This window comes from Coregonus lavaretus (genome assembly GCF_964263955.1).
Source record: "Coregonus lavaretus genome assembly, chromosome: 4".
Taxonomy (NCBI): Eukaryota; Metazoa; Chordata; class Actinopteri; order Salmoniformes; family Salmonidae; genus Coregonus; species Coregonus lavaretus.
The window spans coordinates 47,883,281-47,901,294 of NC_139991.1; the positions used below are offsets into that span (position 1 = coordinate 47,883,281).

An 18,014-nucleotide genomic window follows, 5' to 3' on the forward strand; every position below is an offset into this window, starting at 1 on the left:
CGGGGACGGGGGGGACGGGGGAAATTACATTTTTGTCCCTACCAGTTTTATCATTGTAATGTGATACAAAACGATGCAACGGTGAGCTTTAGGACCATGCGGACGCCTCCGAGCAGTCGGGTAGGATGTTTGGAGTGTTTATACAAGAAGAAAAGAAATAATATATATAATGATTATGTCCCCCCCACTTCTAAAACCAAAGTTGCGGCCCTGTGTGAAACCTTTGTGGGCAATGTTTTCCAGTGTTTAGTCAATCATTTTTCAGTGTTTTATGGTCTCGTTTGGATGCATAACATTGAGAGAAAAGGGGCCATTTTTATAATGTGCTTTCAAACAAGCCATTAAAAACAGAGTATTTGCAAGACGCAGTTGTACTCCATATCCAATTAATACAAAAGTGGTGGGTTGTAATAGGCTATCATGCTCCGTTGTCATCTGTGGTCGTCATCCAGACAGGGAGGGGTTATGCCACGTTCATGTGCTAGTCGGAACTCTGAAATATCCGACTTGCTAACTGCTTGTAGTTATACACGTGCAGTTCCTACTAGCACTTGAACGTGGCACTAAATGCGAGCTTGCTCCCCCTGTAGCACTAGTGTCATAGACTAGCACTTGAACGCGGCACTAAATGCCAGCTTGCTCCCCCTGTAGCACTAGTGTCATAGAGGGAGATGCCCGGCACAGGCCAGACGCACAAACACACCCTGCCAAGCAACACTGTCCTGCCATATTAAACCCTATCCTGTCCCGCAGCCCCAAAACACCCGCCGCGGCTTAGAAAACGTCTAAATCAAACAGCATACGGTAAGCAATTCATTTTTTAAAGTTTTAATTTGTGGACCGCCCCTCTGGTGCCTTTGTTGCAATGATGCGTTAAATCAATGAAGCAAGATAGATGCCATTGACAGCGCTGATTTAACCAGAACCGGACCGTTATTCTTTCGATGATCATTAGGCTATACTCATAGGCTACGATTTAAAAAATAAACTAAATATGCAATCAGTCCTATTCTACTGGCGATGTTTCGCTGGTTTGATACTATTTGCTGCAACTTTTAGTGGTGAGTCGAGTGTTTTTTCCCCTTCTGTTCATGCATCCGATATTTGGTGAATGTTGATTTTTGTGCGTAAATGTGCATAATTGGAGTAAAACAACCATCATTATGAATTACGAAATGTTAACAGAGACAATTACTTAAATTGAGCTATGCCAAATTATTATATCTGAGGATGCCATATAATATATGGACCAACAGTGGAAAACTTGGATGAAACCATAGGAAAAAACAAGGTAATTTGCCAATAAAAAGAGAACAAAGAAAATAATCCAACATCAAGATGAGGTCAGATTACATTTAGATGCACAAACTGTTATAATATGTAAAATAAGATCTTACACTCTGATGATTCCCCCCTTTGTAAACTATAGTTAATGAAACTGTTACAACTTTGTAATAACATAATAACTTTGTTAAAGTTGTATAAGCCTTTATAGGTCTTGCACGACAGAGCGAGAGAGAGAGAGAGAGAGAGAGAGAGAGAGAGATGCTTCTGAATGCATGCTTCACTATGCACAGTGACTGTCAAATTATTAATGATCATTTTACAATATCAAAATATTCCTGCTAAATGTATATTGTTCGAAAGGGTGTGCAAGGGTGTGTCAATCAAATGGCACACATGATTGCCTGTTTGTCTATGCCTACTGTGCATATCCACTCAAATGCTGGGCATTCTCTTATCCATAAATGGACATCCTTAGTCACCATAGAAACACTCACAACTCCAAACACTGGCCTTGCATGATGAATAACCAATATAAGAGGAAGTTGGTGTCGCACTCAACACTGACACAGTGTTGCGTATTGGCCTGTGGTTGTCTATAAAAAGTAGTGTGTGTGTGCATGCATGAATGCGTGTGTGTGTGTGTGTGTGTGTGTGTGTGTGTGTGTGTGTGTGTGTGTGTGTGTGTGTGTGTGTGTGTGTGTGTGTGTGTGTGTGTGTGTGTGTGTGTGTGTGTGTGTGTGTGTGAGACAGAGCAACCTAGCACTCAGTCAGCAGGGGAAGTGTTGTGTATGATTCTTACACCCGCAGCTGTGAGAGGGCCCAGACCAGGGCAAGCTGTCTGACGCCACAGATTACAGCACACCTAATCCCCCTGTGCCTCACTTCATCACACTTTATCCACTGTGTTAGCTGGAGCAATAACCATATATAAGTGTGTGTGCGTGCATGTGTTATGTGTGTCAATACTTTAATGCGAGAGAGAAAGAAAGAGAAGCCAGGTAAATAAGATGTAAATAAGACTTTGGACCTTTTTAGAAACAGTACCCACCCGCGCACAAGTTTAATGTCCGGCCCTATAACCGGAGTTATGTGTCTACACTGCCATAAAGTGCAGTCTGGCTCTGATCCTCTTCCTCTCCAGGTGATGTTATACTCTGTGTAAACACTGGGCAGAGTTACAGGAGACTGCAGTATGTAGATAGAGTGAAGGGGTTAAAGGAGCCAAACGGAATGGCTATGTGGGGAGGCCTGTAGAGTTGAGGGTAGGCAGATGATACACACTTAGCTGAGGGAGAGGCCTGAGTGGAGAAAATGAGTCACCCCTAAATCCCCCTAGTACTGAGGAATCTCTCTTCCAAACCAAACTTTAGGAAACTTAGGATGGACATGAAGATCGTCATCAATGCATTGATTTGAGTACTAGACAGAACTCTATCAGACTGCTGAGAGCAAAAATGAGGAAACGGAAAACCCAAAAGTTATGATCGTGTATTTCATGTAATCTATAACATAATTGGTTTATAGCAACAGCTCTCAGTACAATGTAGTTTGTCGAATCCAGCATCCCTCTTTTCTCTGGGCCTCAGTTAAGGCCTTGCAGCAGCCAACCCAGAACACATTCCAAGCTTTTTTTCAGTTCATCTGATACTGAGGAATAAAAAGGGGCTGGTTGGTGGGGGAGGGGTGCAGCGTACAGGCCAGCAGCAAATCTCTGGGGGCGAGAATCCTGGAATGACTGACACATTTTTACGTGGTTGTGGAAAAGAGGGAAGGGTTATGACTTGCGGACGTCCTGAGGATTTGCATGGGGCAACTCTGTTATCCTCATGTGCCAATGAGACTGGGACCAGCAGTCAGGTGACCTGTTCTATTTATTCTCCCTCCTGTGGAGTGTGGAGTCTACCAAACTACCCTCTCTGAATCACTGACCAGAACACAGAGCAGATTATCATCAGAGAAGTGACTGAGTTACTGTGTATAGTTTGTGTTGACAGGGACACATAACATAGGTATATAGTATATAGTCATTTCTGCTAGTATAGCCTAGCTAGTCAACACTGTGAGGTCCAGGGACATGATTTTACAGTAAACAAATGACATCCCCTCACCTAGCACATAAGCAGACAAGTAATTACAGAGGAAGATACTGTTGCTTGTATCTAAGTAAAGTAGCAGCAGTGTCACTTGTCAGGTTGCTGCAATATATTTTGATTAATGCATGTATTCATATCATATACAGAAAATAATCATCTATGGAATGCAACTTCATTAGCTACTTTCTCTGATGAGACGTGACAGTGGGACCGGAGAGGAGCTGGCTTCCTGCTCAAAGAAGGATAACTTCCTGCTGGGTTCTTGCTCAGATGATGTTTCATATGTAAATACCTTGGTAGTGATCTAGCACTGGGGGCCTTGATGTTCTCACAGACAGACAAAACAGTCCCCTCTGTCAGAGTAGAGATCACAGTTACAGGTGTTTGGTTATGTAAAACCATACTTCATGGAACATCATACTTCATGCTGCAAGTACTTCCAAAAAGTTTTGAATTAACTAGTGAGAGTACATTTCCCATGATCATGGGATTGCATTTAATGCAAATTGATGAAGGTCAAATTGCCAGGGTTAGAGCTTTCAAGCCTGTTCTATTCATTCATATTTCTATGGTTCTCTCTATCTGGAGACATGGCAATGTTCATGGTGTTGGACAGAGTTTCAGGTAACAGCTGAGCTGGGCTTATCTGTCAATATACAGTAGATCCCTGTGAGCTGTAAATCTGACTTTATGATCTGGTGTTTATGAAATGGCTATATATTCAACTGAAACAGGAATCAATGTGTTGTTTATGGCCCATGGTTTGTTCTCTGTTTGCTCTCCACAGTGGCAGATTGTTCCCCCTGTGAAATGTGTAACAGGACAGATACTTGTGTGATTGAAAACTACAATACATCAAAATTGAACTTTAAGATGATTATGATGGCTATAAGACTTACTACCATGTCTTCATGTTAGAAAAGAGAAGAGGAAAATAAGTATGTGGCTGCTTGTGAAATGAGTCATAGGTTACGAAAGAGTAGAAGAGACAGAGGAAAAAGGAGCATCAGATTCTTTGGGGTTAGGGTTGCCTGAATTCTCTCCCAAACAAGGTCACGTGTGGATTTTTTCGATGGTTGTGGCCAGTGCGCTGTCAAGAATAATGGCAAAGCCTGCTCTGTTGCTGAGGGTTAGTCATATAAATTGAGAAGTAGCCCCAAACTGCAGTCTTTCCCTAAATAAATGAGTTGGAGACTTGAGTCCTGAGGCACGCAGATGGGCCCCAGTGCAGAAAACACTGTGTTTACTCTCTAGAACATGGCCTCATTTAGGAGCACAGAACAGCCTGTGTCACCACTTCCGCCGAGGCTGCCTCCCCTCCTTGTTCAGGCAGGTTTCGGCGTTCGTGGTCACCGGCTTACTAGCTGCTGCCGATCCATTTATCATCACTCCACTTGTCTTGCCTAATTAATCACACACACCTGGTCCTTATCCCCAATTAGTAATTGTATAAGTGTTCCCTCTGCTTCCTTATCTGTGTGGGTGATTAATTAGACAAGACAAGTGGAGTGATGATAAATGGATCGGCAGCAGCTAGTAAGCCGGTGACGACGAACGCCAAAACCTGCCCGAACAAAGAGGGGAGGCAGCCTCGGCGGAAGTCGTGACAGCCTGTTTGCGCTGTTTGGAATGTTAAGTGTGGATATAATTAATTCAGGGTGTGTTATGCTATGTGGATGTAGGCCTACCATAATAGTAATTTAACTTTTGATTTTTATGTGAACTGTTGTTGTTGTGTCTTTGAAAACGGATAAAAAATGAGGCCTTGTAATCTTATCTTGATCAGTTACTGTTTACGAAAAGCTGTAGCAAATATAGATGTCTGTGGGCAACACCTTATGTGTTTGTGTGCTTTGGAAACAGTGTGTGGCAGAGCTACTGTGTAAGTACAGGAACCAACTTGACGACTGACTGAACATTTTGACATGGTTTTCTGTGATCACTATAGTAACCTGCAAAGAGGATAGGAGGAAGGAGTTGTCTGCGAGTTAGATATTAACAGGATATGCTGCTCATGTCTTAAAAATTTCAAACATTTCCACATGCCAAAATGACCTCAAGTACAGTAGGTGATAATCTCACTGAGCGTAGGTGCCTCATGGCTTTTTGGTTTCTGATATGACTGAAGTGTGATATTTGTGGGCTTGTCCCATTGGGCTGAGTGCTGTGTGTGTGCACTGTGCAGTAGTTCATCTATTGTCTCTCGCCTCTCTTCTCTACACACACTTATTCTGTGGTGGCACCACTGCTGGGGCTGCCCATCTCAAACCGAATCACAGCACTTCCTCTTCCTGTTCAGAGAAAGGAGGAAACACCCAACAGCACAGGGCACCAATGAGTCACCACATCACACATTATTAACTCACTACTCAAAATGTTATCTTTATATCCATGACAACAGCTCTCAGTAAAGGGAGTGGCTCCCTTCTGCAAACTTTGTCCATAAATGATAGAGATGTCTTTTACTAGATCTTGGTCCTGAGGTCATATTTTTTAAATTATCTTAGTAGCTGTCTCAGTATAACTTGGCAATTGGTGAATTAACAGTGTTCCATATCATCAATATCGTTTGTTATTTTTCCATGCAGGCAACATGGTGGACCATCCTGAGTTTGAGAAGGCTGGCCAGCAGGCGGGCCTGCAGATGTGGAGGATTGAGAAGTTTGACCTGGTGGCCGTGCCAGAGAACCTGTATGGAAGCTTCTACACGGGAGACGCCTACCTCATCCTCAACACTATCAAGCAGCGCTCCGGGAACCTGCAGTATGACCTGCACTTCTGGCTGGGTGAGGACAGAACCAGGAGCAGGATGGGTTGCATTACAAACCCTGGTGGATATGATTGATGTCATATAAATACTTTTACTAGAATGGGCATCCTCCTTCAAGTCACTGTGACTTGTGGTGGGTGTGTACTGTAATTCTATCTCAGTGATTGATGTGCACAGACAGAATGCTGAGTCAGGCCCATGTCATTGTATTGATCATGCCTGCGTCTAGGCAGCCTGTTAGATAGAACCTTAGCAGAATGTTATGGGAAATGGACTAAGTGAGTGATACTCAAACTTGGTTCATTCGATGTACCGGTATGTGTCCATTGAGTTTTGCTTTAGGGAAATAGTCATCCATGACATCTGTGGAATCTAGCAGACTAAGCAGCCAATGGGGGTTGGGCCTCCGTTGACAAAGACAAGAGAGCAAACGTTACAATTCAGAGTGTGAGTTTAACCTCTGTGGTTTCTCTGCTCCAGGCGACTTCTGCACCCAGGATGAGAGTGGAGCAGCAGCCATCTTCACTGTCCAGATGGATGACCATCTGGGAGGTAAACCCATCCAGTACCGTGAGGTCCAGGGACATGAGTCCAAAGTATTCCTGGGTTACTTCAAGGCTGGATTGAAGTACTTGGTGAGGAGATGTTATTTGAGATGACAATTATAATTTTATTTGATAGTTTTAGCATTATTGCTACAAATCCTGGCCATGACACACATAATATTGCATTCATACCTCAGGCAGGGGTATTGTTATAAACTATACAGTAGTCTCTATACCTAAATGGCTTTGGAGTACATCAACCTTTTAATGGGAATAAAGTATGCCCTCCTTGTATTATCCCCTTGTTGGGATAATAAAGTTAATCTAATCTAATGGAGGAAATATGCCCTAGAAATGTGAATGGCTCCATAATAACTGTGCCATATCTTTTGTCACTGTTTTAGAAAGGAGGCGTAGCATCTGGGTTCAAACATGTTGTTACCAACGAGGTGGTTATGCAGCGGCTGCTACAGGTCAAAGGTCGGCGTGTTGTCAGGGCGACGGAGGTGCCTGTCAGCTGGGACAGCTTCAACCAGGGAGACTGCTTCATCCTGGACCTGGGCAGCGTGAGTTACCATTAGCATCCTCCTTCAAGTCACTGTGACTTGTGGTGGGTGTGTACTGTAATTCTATCTCATTGATTGATGTGCACAGACAGAATGCTGAGTCAGTATACTTTTAACTTCATAGTACATAGCGTCATCAAACATTGGCGGGACATTTCAATAAAATAAACAGAGAGAAAAGAGAAACTTAAGAGAAAAGACAAACTTTTAATAGAGAGATTGTCTGAATACAATTAAAATTCATGCAAACAAATTCCTGGTCGATGCTGACCACATCACTTGTCCTCTTTGTTGTGTATCCCTCCTCCCACAGGAGATCTACCAGTGGTGTGGCTCCCAGAGCAACCACTTTGAGAAGCTGAAGGCCACTCAGGTTGCCAAGGGTATCCGTGACAATGAGCGCAGTGGGCGAGCCCGCGTGTACGTGTGTGACGACGGGGCAGAGAGAGACAAGATGATAGAGGTGAGATCATAAACAGCTAAAGAACAGGAGAGTCTTCTTACTCTCTTTATCTCTCTTTGTTTCTGTGATTGGTTGATGCTTATTATGGTGTTTAATGGTGCATAATGGACTTTTGAATAAACTCCAGCTGTGGTTAAAGCATTGTTTAATTTTCTAAAGTATATCTAAAAGGGATCTTCTCTGTGCGTCTTCAGGTTCTGGGAGATAAACCCGACCTTCCTGAAGGATCTTCTGATGACATCAAAGCAGATGCCTCAAACAGGAAGATGGCCAAACTGTACAAGGTGTGAATACAGTGAACAATCTACTGAAACCAAGACCAACTGGTCTAGCTGCATTATGAGAACATCTCATATAGACCCTGAGGACTTTTCACATACACGTCTCTGATCTCTCCTCTAAAATTCTTCCTCTGTCGCTCCTCCTCTCCCCCAGGTGTCAAATGCCAGTGGAGACATGGCCATGTCCATGGTGGCAGCAGAGAACCCATTCTCTCAGAGTGCCTTGGAGTCCAGCGACTGCTTCATCCTGGATCACGGCTCCGACGGCAAGATCTTCATCTGGAAAGGTCAGCTGGGGTCACCCAATATCAAAGACGTTTATGATCAGCTGATTTTTCACAGTTTGTAACACTCTCCACCAATTCAGCCAGTCAATGAAAGCATAACACTGTAGCTGGACTTGTTTTGGCATGGTATGGCTGCTGTCATGTCCATTTGGTAACACATAGCATTACAGACCACATTTAGAGAATGAGACATTGTCTTGGACAGTGTCATATGATGAACTTCAACAGAGAGTATATGATGACTAGGTGAAAAATCTGTCGATGTGCCCTTGAGCAAGGCACTTAACCCTAATTGCTCCTGTAAGTCACTCTGGATAAGAGCGTCTGCTAAATGACTAAAAATAAAATAAATAAAATAATGCAACCAGGGGCGTAATTTCAGCTTAACCTCCAAGGAAGTTTTATAAAATTGAAGCTCATTTACTGCATTTTTACACCATTTAAAAACTGTAAAATGCTATTTGGAGAACAGCAAAAACAACTTTCAGCCATTATCACCTTGTTGCTGTAGCTTCTTTCACCTCCGTCAATAGGGGACTTAACATTCTACAAACACGTCATAAAATAATTAGTTGCTACGCACTAGCTCAGCACCGGGATTAAAACTCTAGTTTAGTTTAATGTGAAGTCAAACAGCAGTTACCTAGCCAAAGCCATCTACTATAGCCATCTTTACCTCTGCACTGTTTTGAGAAAAATTCTTGCTATTCCCTGCAGCTGCATCGAAGCGCTTTCCATAAAGCCAGCCAGCTACACAAACACCCTTCCCTCCAACTCTCAGGTGTCCGCATAGTTCTAAAGTCAGCCTTCTAATACCACTAAACTGCATTTGCCTTTTAATCGTGATTGGAATGATTTTAGTAGTCTATTTTAAATTGTTGGTGTTGAGCTAAGGTATTGCGACTGCCATACCCAATTGATGCCACTGGATGCAACTGAAAGGTGTTGTTCTTATTTCAAAAGATAACTGTCCTCCGTTATTTTTCAGTCTTTATAGTTTCTAAGTGGTTGAATTCATTAAACCCACTTTTTGTATTTCTCTCCCCTCTTCCACACACTCTTACCCAGGCAAAGAAGCCAACCTGGATGAGCGTAAGGCAGCCATGAAGGCAGCAGATGAGTTCATCAAGAAGATGGGCTACCCTAAACACACCCAGGTGCAGATCCTGCCGGAGATGGGAGAGACGCCTCTCTTCAAACAGTTCTTCAAGAACTGGCGTGACAAGGACCAGACGGAGGGTCTGGGTGTGGCCTATGTCTCCAACAGCATCGCCAAGCTAGAGAAGGTGCCATTTGATGCTGCCACGCTCCACGACTCCCCCGCCATGTCTGCCCAGCACGGCATGGTGGACGGCGGCAACGGAGACAAGCAGGTGGGTGGACAAGACGAACGGCTGGTCCTGTGCCCACATTGTACAGCAAGCCTTCCCAGTAATCTTTCTTAGAGTAACTATCAGGATGAGTATTGCTGTGAGTAACTATCAACTTTATGTATTAGGGATATCATACAGTAATAAGCATTCTGTGAGCTAATCTATGTAGACTGTGAGGGAGGTATGCTAGGGTTTCAGCCCAATGCAGCCAGTAGAGGAAGGATACTAAAGTAGGAAATCTCTGATGAACAGATAGCAACGAAATGAAAGGGGTATGAATTTGTATTTACATACAGTACAGTGGGGAAAAAAAGTATTTAGTCAGCCACCAATTGTGCAAGTTCTCCCACTTAAAAAGATGAGAGAGGCCTGTAATTTTCATCATAGGTACACGTCAACTATGACAGACAAAATGAGATTTTTTTCTCTCCAGAAAATCACATTGTAGGATTTTTTTATGAATTTATTTGCAAATTATGGTGGAAAATAAGTATTTGGTCAATAACTAAAGTTTCTCAATACTTTGTTATATACCCTTTGTTGGCAATGACACAGGTCAAACGTTTTCTGTAAGTCTTCACAAGGTTTTCACACACTGTTGCTGGTATTTTGGCCCATTCCTTCATGCAGATCTCCTCTAGAGCAGTGATGTTTTGGGGTTGTCGCTGGGCAACACAGACTTTCAACTCCCTCCAAAGATTTTCTATGGGGTTGAGATCTGGAGACTGGCTAGGCCCCTCCAGGACCTTGAAATGCTTCTTACGAAGCCACTCCTTCGTTGCCCGGGCAGTGTGTTTGGGATCATTGTCATGCTGAAAGACCCAGCCACGTTTCATCTTCAATGCCCTTGCTGATGGAAGGAGGTTTTCACTCAAAATCTCACAATACATGGCCCCATTCATTCTTTCCTTTACACGGATCAGTCGTCCTGGTCCCTTTGCAGAAAAACAGCCCCAAAGCATGATGTTTCCACACCCATGCTTCACAGTAGGTATGGTGTTCTTTGGATGCAACTCAGCATTCTTTGTCCTCCAAACACGACGAGTTGAGTTTTTACCAAAAAGTTCTATTTTGGTTTCATCTGACCATATGACATTCTCCCAATCCTCTTCTGGATCATCCAAATGCACTCTAGCAAACTTCAGACGGGCCTGGACATGTACTGGCTTAAGCAGGGGGACACGTCTGGCACTGCAGGATTTGAGTCCCTGGCGGCGTAGTGTGTTACTGATGGTAGTGTTTGTTACTTTGGTCCCAGCTCTCTGCAGGTCATTCACTAGGTCCCCCCGTGTGGTTCTGGGATTTTTGCTCACCGTTCTTGTGATCATTTTGACCCCACGGGGTGAGATCTTGCGTGGAGCCCCAGACCGAGGGAGATTATCAGTGGTCTTGTATGTCTTCCATTTCCTAATAATTGCTCCCACAGTTGATTTCTTCAAACCAAGCTGCTTACCTATTGCAGATTCAGTCTTCCCAGCCTGGTGCAGGTCTACAATTTTGTTTCTGGTGTCCTTTGACAGCTCTTTGGTCTTGGCCATAGTGGAGTTTGGAGTGTGACTGTTTGAGGTTGTGGACAGGTGTCTTTTATACTGATAACAAGTTCAAACAGGTGCCATTAATACAGGTAACGAGTGGAGGACAGAGGAGCCTCTTAAAGGAGAAGTTACAGGTCTGTGAGAGCCAGAAATCTTGCTTGTTTGTAGGTGACCAAATACTTATTTTCCACCATAATTTGCAAATAAATTCATTAAAAATCCTACAATGTGATTTTCTGGAAAAAATATTCTCAATTTGTCTGTCATAGTTGACGTGTACCTATGATGAAAATTACAGGCCTCTCTCATCTTTTTAAGTGGGAGAACTTGTACAATTGGTGGCTGACTAAATAATTTTTTTCCCCACTGTATATAGCTCTGTTTTGGTAGCCTGCCACCACTAGGGGTCACATAATGTGTATGTTTATGTACAGATCTGGCGTATTGAGGGATCAGACAAGGTAGAAGTGGACCCCTCCACACACGGACAGTTCTATGGCGGAGACAGTTACATCATCCTCTATAACTACCACCATGGAGGACGCCAAGGGCACATCATCTACATGTGGTAAGACAGACACTAAAGTAAAAGTACAATGAAACAGTAGAGAGACCATCAGAAGAGATACATTGCTAACTAGAATATCTCTCAGGCAAGGAAGTGACTCTTCCCAGGACGAAATTGGTGCTTCAGCCATCTTGGGTGCCCAGTTGGACGATGAGCTTGGTGGTGGGCCTGTGCAGGTAATGAATGTGTGTTTGTGAGTGGGTGTGTATAGAAGAAGTGGCTTTCTTTTCCCATCGCATATTCCTTTTTTCTATGGTTTCCTCTTAGCCTCATCAGTCCAGTAACCTCCTTCCTTACCAGTGTGTCACTCTCCCTCTTCCTCCTCTCCCTCCTCCTCTCATTGCTTCCTGTCCTTCATTTGCTTCCTGTTTGTCTCTCCAGGTTGCAGGTGCTCCTATTACCACCCAGGTACTCTCCTCTCAGGGCTGTAGAACTCAGTACAGAGCAGTGTATTTAACTGATATGGCTCAATGTGTTTACAGAGAAATCAGCTGGTTCAAATCAACAGGGACCCCAAACAGGACATTCCAGGGCCATGTTTATGAGGGAGTTCCCTTTATCCTCTCTGATTTTGTTGCTTCACCACTCTGACACATAGTTACTGTTCCCAGACGAGCCAATTCCCAGACCTGTTGTAGGGACAAAGAGCTGTCTTGCTTGTCCCTATGAGATGTATAGAGGCCACCAGTGATTCGAGGTCAGCGTTTCCCAAACGTTTTGGTTTTTGCCCTAGCACTACACAGCTGATTTAAATAAGGAACTCATCATCAACCTTTGATTATTTGAATTAGCTGTGTAGTGCTAGAGCAACAACCAAAACATGCACACCTTGGGGTCCCCAGGACCGAGTTTGGGAAACGCCGTTCTAGGTTGTCTTATATACTGCAGTTCTTTATGATTTAGCTAGATCATGCCTTGGCTCTGTATAAGGTTCCATGCACTGGGAATGTCTGCGACCACCTCTTTCTGTGTTTCTGTCTGTTTGTGCCTGTCAGTGTCTCACCTTCCTGTCTATAGACAGGGTGAAAAAGTGGGATCTGCAATACGTAGTTATTTAATTGATGTGTTATAATGCATGACTAACAGTAAAGCCCACCAGGGTGGAAACTTCAGGCACAAACCTGTTTCTGTTCCATCAAACTGTTCATGATGTCTAACAGCTGATGACACACATCATCATACATACATTTGTAACAGTGTGATTCATAGTCATGCAACAGAAACAGAATTTAGAGGAACTCAATGAATGGAAATACATGGCAATTAGTAATCACACTAAACATCCAAGATTGCAACATTGCCTCACACGTTTTCAGTACAGAGGTAGACTTCTTCATTAACTCTAATCTCTCCGATTAGTAGTCTCCAATTTTGAAAGCAAAAAATACTGAACAAGGCTTTGTGCAGGCTCACGCAGGTCCCAAAATGACAGGAATGGTGTTAAGAGGAGAACAAATGCACTCTTCAGTGACTAAACAGTGATAAATGAACATAGTCAGATTTTGGATAGCCCATCTCTGGTGATAGTTAGGGACTATCAATAAATTACACAATGTAAGCGGGATAATATTTTCATGTTCCACATCTTTTAGTTGTCTCATTAAATGCTTTCAATATTTGTATATGATTTTCTACAATTTATAGTTGATTTTAGGTTTTTAAGTCATTGACATTTGAAGCTATGGACCTTTTAAAATATTGTCCCATGTACATTGTGTAATTTACTGATGGTCCCTAACTTGCCCCCATAGGGAGATCGAATGTCAAACCAAATTGACCATGGGCATTACGTTTGGGTCGCATGCAGCTGCACTCTGAATTGACGATTACTTGGGTGCTGCCAGCTGTGGGAAGGATTCAAATTAACCCAACCCACGGAAAACTGTTACTGTACCCGTCATTCCGTGACATACTAAACAATTTTTTCCTATCATCTCGCAAATCTCAGTTTTGGACGAGACTGACACTATTTACACTTTGTAGTTAATTTTTACACTGAAATACATTTTTCTGACTGATATCGATGCCAGGACATTTTCTAAACAAGAAGTTGCTTTTTAGGAGCAGTTGCTCTTTAAGGGGAGGGGGAGAGAGCAGGCTTCTTTGTGCTGGCAGATGTCGTGTCAAGCTTGCTGCATCCACTAAACATGACGTCCTGCTGTCAGCCAGCCAGCCAGACAGACACACAGCATGCTGGGAGAGTAGGGTGGGGAGCGCTGTAGAACACTTGGCGCTTAGTGTTTTCGTGCCTTGTTGTTCAGAGCTCACTGCTGCCACCCTGTGGGACATTTTTGCAGACACATGCAAGGCTGCGTTGCAATTATGTCCGTAGATTTCCAAATAGATGTAATTAAATACAATTATATTCTTCCAAATATCCACTGCTTTTTGTTTTTCACCGCATCGGCCCATGTTGACCAATACTTCCCACAGTTGTGTCAAGTTGGCTAGATGTCCTTTGGGTGGTGGACCATTCTTGATGCACACGGGAAACTGTTGAGCGTGAAAAACCCAGCAGCGTTGCAGTTCTTGATACAAACCGGTGCGCCTGCCACCTACTACCATACCCCGTTCAAAGGCACTTAAATGTTTTGTCTTGCCCATTCACTCTCTGAATGGCACACATACACAATCCATGTCTCAATTGTCTAAAGGATTAAAAATCCTTCTTTGACCTGTCTCCTCCCCTTTATCTACACTGATTTTAAATGGATTTAATAAGTGACATCAATAAGGGATCATAGCTTTCACCTGGATTAAAAATCCAAGCTAATCATGGCTACCCGGACTATTTGCATTGTCCCCTCCACCCCACCCCTTCTTTTTACGCTGCTGCTACTCTCTGTTTATTATCTCTGCATAGTCACTTTAACTCTACCCGCATGTACATATTACCTCAATTACCTCGACTAACCGGTGCCCCCGCACATTGACTCTGTACCGGTACCCCCTGTATATAGCCTCCCTACTGTTATTTTATTTTACTGCTGCTCTTTAATTATTTGTTATTGTTTACTTATCTATTTTTTACTTAACATGCATTGTTGGTTAAGGGCTTGTAAGTAAGCATTTCACTGTAAGGTCTACACCTGTTGTATTCGGCGCATATGGCAAATAAAAGCTGATTTGATTTGATTCACCTGGTCAGTCTATGTCATGGAAATGTTCTGTATACTCAGTGTAACTAGTTTGCTCTGTGTGGTCCAGGTGAGGGTGGTCCAGGGCAAGGAGCCAGCTCACCTCATGAGCCTCTTCGGGGGGCAGCCCATGGTGGTGTACAAGGGAGGTACGTCCAGAGATGGGGGCCAGTCCGCCCCCGCAGAAACACGACTCTTCCAGGTGCGCTCCAACTCTGCAGGGTGCACAAGAGCTGTGGAGGTGAGTGACATGGGGACAATGCCTCTCATATTTCAGAAATTAGCTACTAAACTGCAATATATTTACAGACATGACACTCGTGGTCATTTTCTACCCACCATGTCTCATCCACCTCTAGATTGATGCTGTGTCCTCCAACCTGAACTCCAACGATGCCTTCCTCCTGGTGACTCCTGGAGCCTCCTTCGTGTGGGTTGGCCAGGGGGCCAGTGACACTGAGAAAAATGGCACACAGCAGCTCTGTGTTATCCTGGGGGTGTCCTCCTCAGAACTGCCTGAGGGCGGAGAGACCGGTATGTACATTGTACCAATGGACATTGGCTTTTCTTTGCTCTGTGGCTGTCTGTGGCATGTCCTAGCTAACTGACTATTGTGTGTCTCTATGCAGATGATTTCTGGGAGGCTCTGGGAGGGAAGTCAGCGTACCGCACCTCCTCCAGACTCAGAAGCAATGACAAGATGGACGCCCATCCACCCAGGCTCTTCGCCTGCTCCAACAAGACTGGAAACTTCATTGTGAGTCCCATTATTATTACCATAAGCCATTCATGGTTAAACCTTTAACCCTGGTTTTTCTAATGCCTTGTCGACTTCTCCACCCAGATTGAGGAGGTGCCTGGGGAGATGACCCAAGAAGATCTGGCCACTGATGATGTCATGATCCTGGACACATGGGATCAGGTAGATAAATTAGCATGTGGTATTTTCTGAGATGTGAACGTTATTAAGTATGCAGATATAGGACCTTAATTTGACCTATACTTTAACAGCAAAATAAGGTGGACGAAAGTAGACTACATAAAAAGTGCAATACTCTTAATATAACCCTGTCTTAGTGTGGGTTGTCAGTGAATTTATGTAAATCACAAAGCTCATCAGCATTTCCTGCGGTAAAGGAACATTCTCAGCAACAAAAGAGTGATCAAATTAAGATCCTACACCTGCACAGTAACACAATGGATAACAGATGAATTGCTGTACATAGTCTAATAAAAGTTGAATATCCTCTTCTAGGTGTTTGTCTGGATCGGGAATGAAGCCCAGGAAGAGGAGAAGACTGAGGCGATGGCCTCCGGTAAGTAATAAAATGCAAAACAACTGCTAAATTTAACAAATTCTTAATTAATTATCTTGTAGACGTTTTTACATAGAGAATGTTCATGCCATCTTGCTTTTTTGAGTGCATTACTCAAGACCAAAATCATTTGATTGAGAAGCTTCCCACTGGGAAAACTGCTCTCTATAGAACTACAATTTAATCCCCTCCTCCCCCAGCTGTGCGTTACATTGAGACGGACCCTGCCAACCGTGACCGCAGGACACCCATCGTGAAGATCAAGCAAAGGTTCGAGCCACCCACGTTCTCCGGCTGGTTCCTGGGCTGGGACCATGAGTACTGGACCAGCAACCCCCTGGAGCGGGCCATGGCTGAGCTGGAGCTGTGAACCGTCACCTTTAACCCCTAACCCTGCCGCCTGGCTTTACCGCACGCACTGAGCAGCTCCAGTCATGAGACTTTCAATGGGGAAGCCTCTATGCCCCGCCAACCTCCTTTCTTCTGACTGCCAGTGGGAGAATGATTTTTGTTGAATTTTTAAAATTTTGAAAGAAATGTGTCAAAGAATATTGAGCTTTTAGGTTTGAATGTGTTGCTTTGATTAGAGAGTAGAAGAGGCTTTCATACCCCTGTATATCTGATACAGAGCACAGGTGCACTATCGCAACGCCATTAAGGTACTGTGATAGACTAGCTCTACTCCCCCACCACATGTAAAACATATGTTTCTCATTTCATGTTTTCGTATTGTCATGATAATGTTTTGTGTCATTATTTCAGCCCACCCCTGCTTCTAAATTCATCCAAGGATATTTAGGAGCAGTGACCAATGGATTCTCCTGATAATAAACTGGAGACTTTATTAGCTTTTATACATATGGAAATAAGCATGCAAGTGACCAATAACAAGGGCTTTAATGGAACCACAGGCTTAGATAAGGCTTTGCACCTGCTACAATCTGCATGGAGATTGAAATATATTTTTTGTATGAGATATTTTCTACGTGTTTTCTACGATGCCAACAACAGTAGGCTGTTTCTATTCAGTATCTCACCATTAAGAAACCTAGCATATTACAATCATCTGAACCAAGAGGCAGGGAGCCAAAGCCTTTGAGGAAAAAACACTGCCAGACATAAATAAATAAATAATATGCCATTTAGCAGACGCTTTTATCCAAAGCGACTTACAGTCGTGCGTGCATACATTTTTGTGTATGGGTGGTCCCGGGGATCGAACCCACTACCTTGCCGTTACAAGCGCCGTGCTCTACCAGCTGAGCTACAGAGGACCACACCAAACATAACATAACCTTACTTAAGTAAGGTCTCCGAAAACGCAGGAACATTGCCTTTAAATTTCAATTGGGCTTTAGCGCTGAATTTCTGCGATACGGATTGAAGTCCCTAATGTATGATACTTCATGTTCGGTATGAAGTGACACATCAATTCAGGGGTTCTCTGCCATAATGGAAAGGAACGCAGGGGAGAGGGATTGAGGGAGTGTAGCAAGCCATATTTGTTTTTATTTGGTGTCAGCCAGTCAGGAGTAGGAGGCTCACTCAATTAGTGCTTCTATTCTGGGTATTATAGACAGAAATACTCAGCCTCACTCCTCTCCTCACTGTGGTCAGTGCATGTTCGCTTGCCTCTTTCTACAGCCTCTAATACTATTCTTCATGGGGAATCCAAAGCTTTGCTGCTAGAACCATCACAAGCCACACCTAACAGCAGTCAATGTCAAGTTCAATGGTTTTCCCCAGGCCTTACTATTGTTTCAATAAAACCTCTTATGTAACTGACACTAGAT

General features: G+C 43.5%; 1 protein-coding gene across 2 annotated transcripts; it reads left to right on the forward strand.

The window, feature by feature from the left end:
* The first annotated feature begins 620 nt into the window (after positions 1-620).
* On the forward strand, positions 621-18,008 carry LOC311127366 (gelsolin-like). 2 transcript variants are annotated; one of them, XM_084159208.1, is made up of 16 exons: positions 621-804; positions 5,969-6,166; positions 6,631-6,785; positions 7,100-7,261; positions 7,575-7,724; positions 7,919-8,008; positions 8,160-8,292; positions 9,361-9,665; positions 11,635-11,768; positions 11,854-11,944; positions 14,976-15,146; positions 15,265-15,439; positions 15,535-15,662; positions 15,750-15,827; positions 16,161-16,221; positions 16,422-18,008. In XM_084159208.1, the coding sequence occupies exons 2-16, from the start codon at positions 5,974-5,976 to the stop codon at positions 16,589-16,591; spliced, it is 2,196 nt and encodes a 731-aa protein (XP_084015334.1). In that variant the 5' UTR covers positions 621-804; positions 5,969-5,973; the 3' UTR covers positions 16,592-18,008. The 2 variants fall into 2 exon arrangements, with proteins under 2 accessions (XP_084015334.1, XP_084015333.1); XM_084159207.1 differs by lacking the exon at positions 621-804 and adding an exon at positions 901-1,061.
* Positions 18,009-18,014: the final 6 nt, after the last annotated feature.

What these genes read in the sequence shown, in the direction of transcription:
- LOC311127366 (XM_084159207.1), top strand. Translation starts at nt 995, where the DNA reads ATGCAATCAGTCCTATTCTACTGGCGATGTTTCGCTGGTTTGATACTA. An exon ending in AGGCTGGATTGAAGTACTTG is followed by an intron (nt 6,786 to 7,099) that starts GTGAGGAGATGT and finishes TCACTGTTTTAG; the next exon opens with AAAGGAGGCGTAGCATCTGG. An exon ending in ACAAGACTGGAAACTTCATT is followed by an intron (nt 15,663 to 15,749) that starts GTGAGTCCCATT and finishes TTCTCCACCCAG; the next exon opens with ATTGAGGAGGTGCCTGGGGA.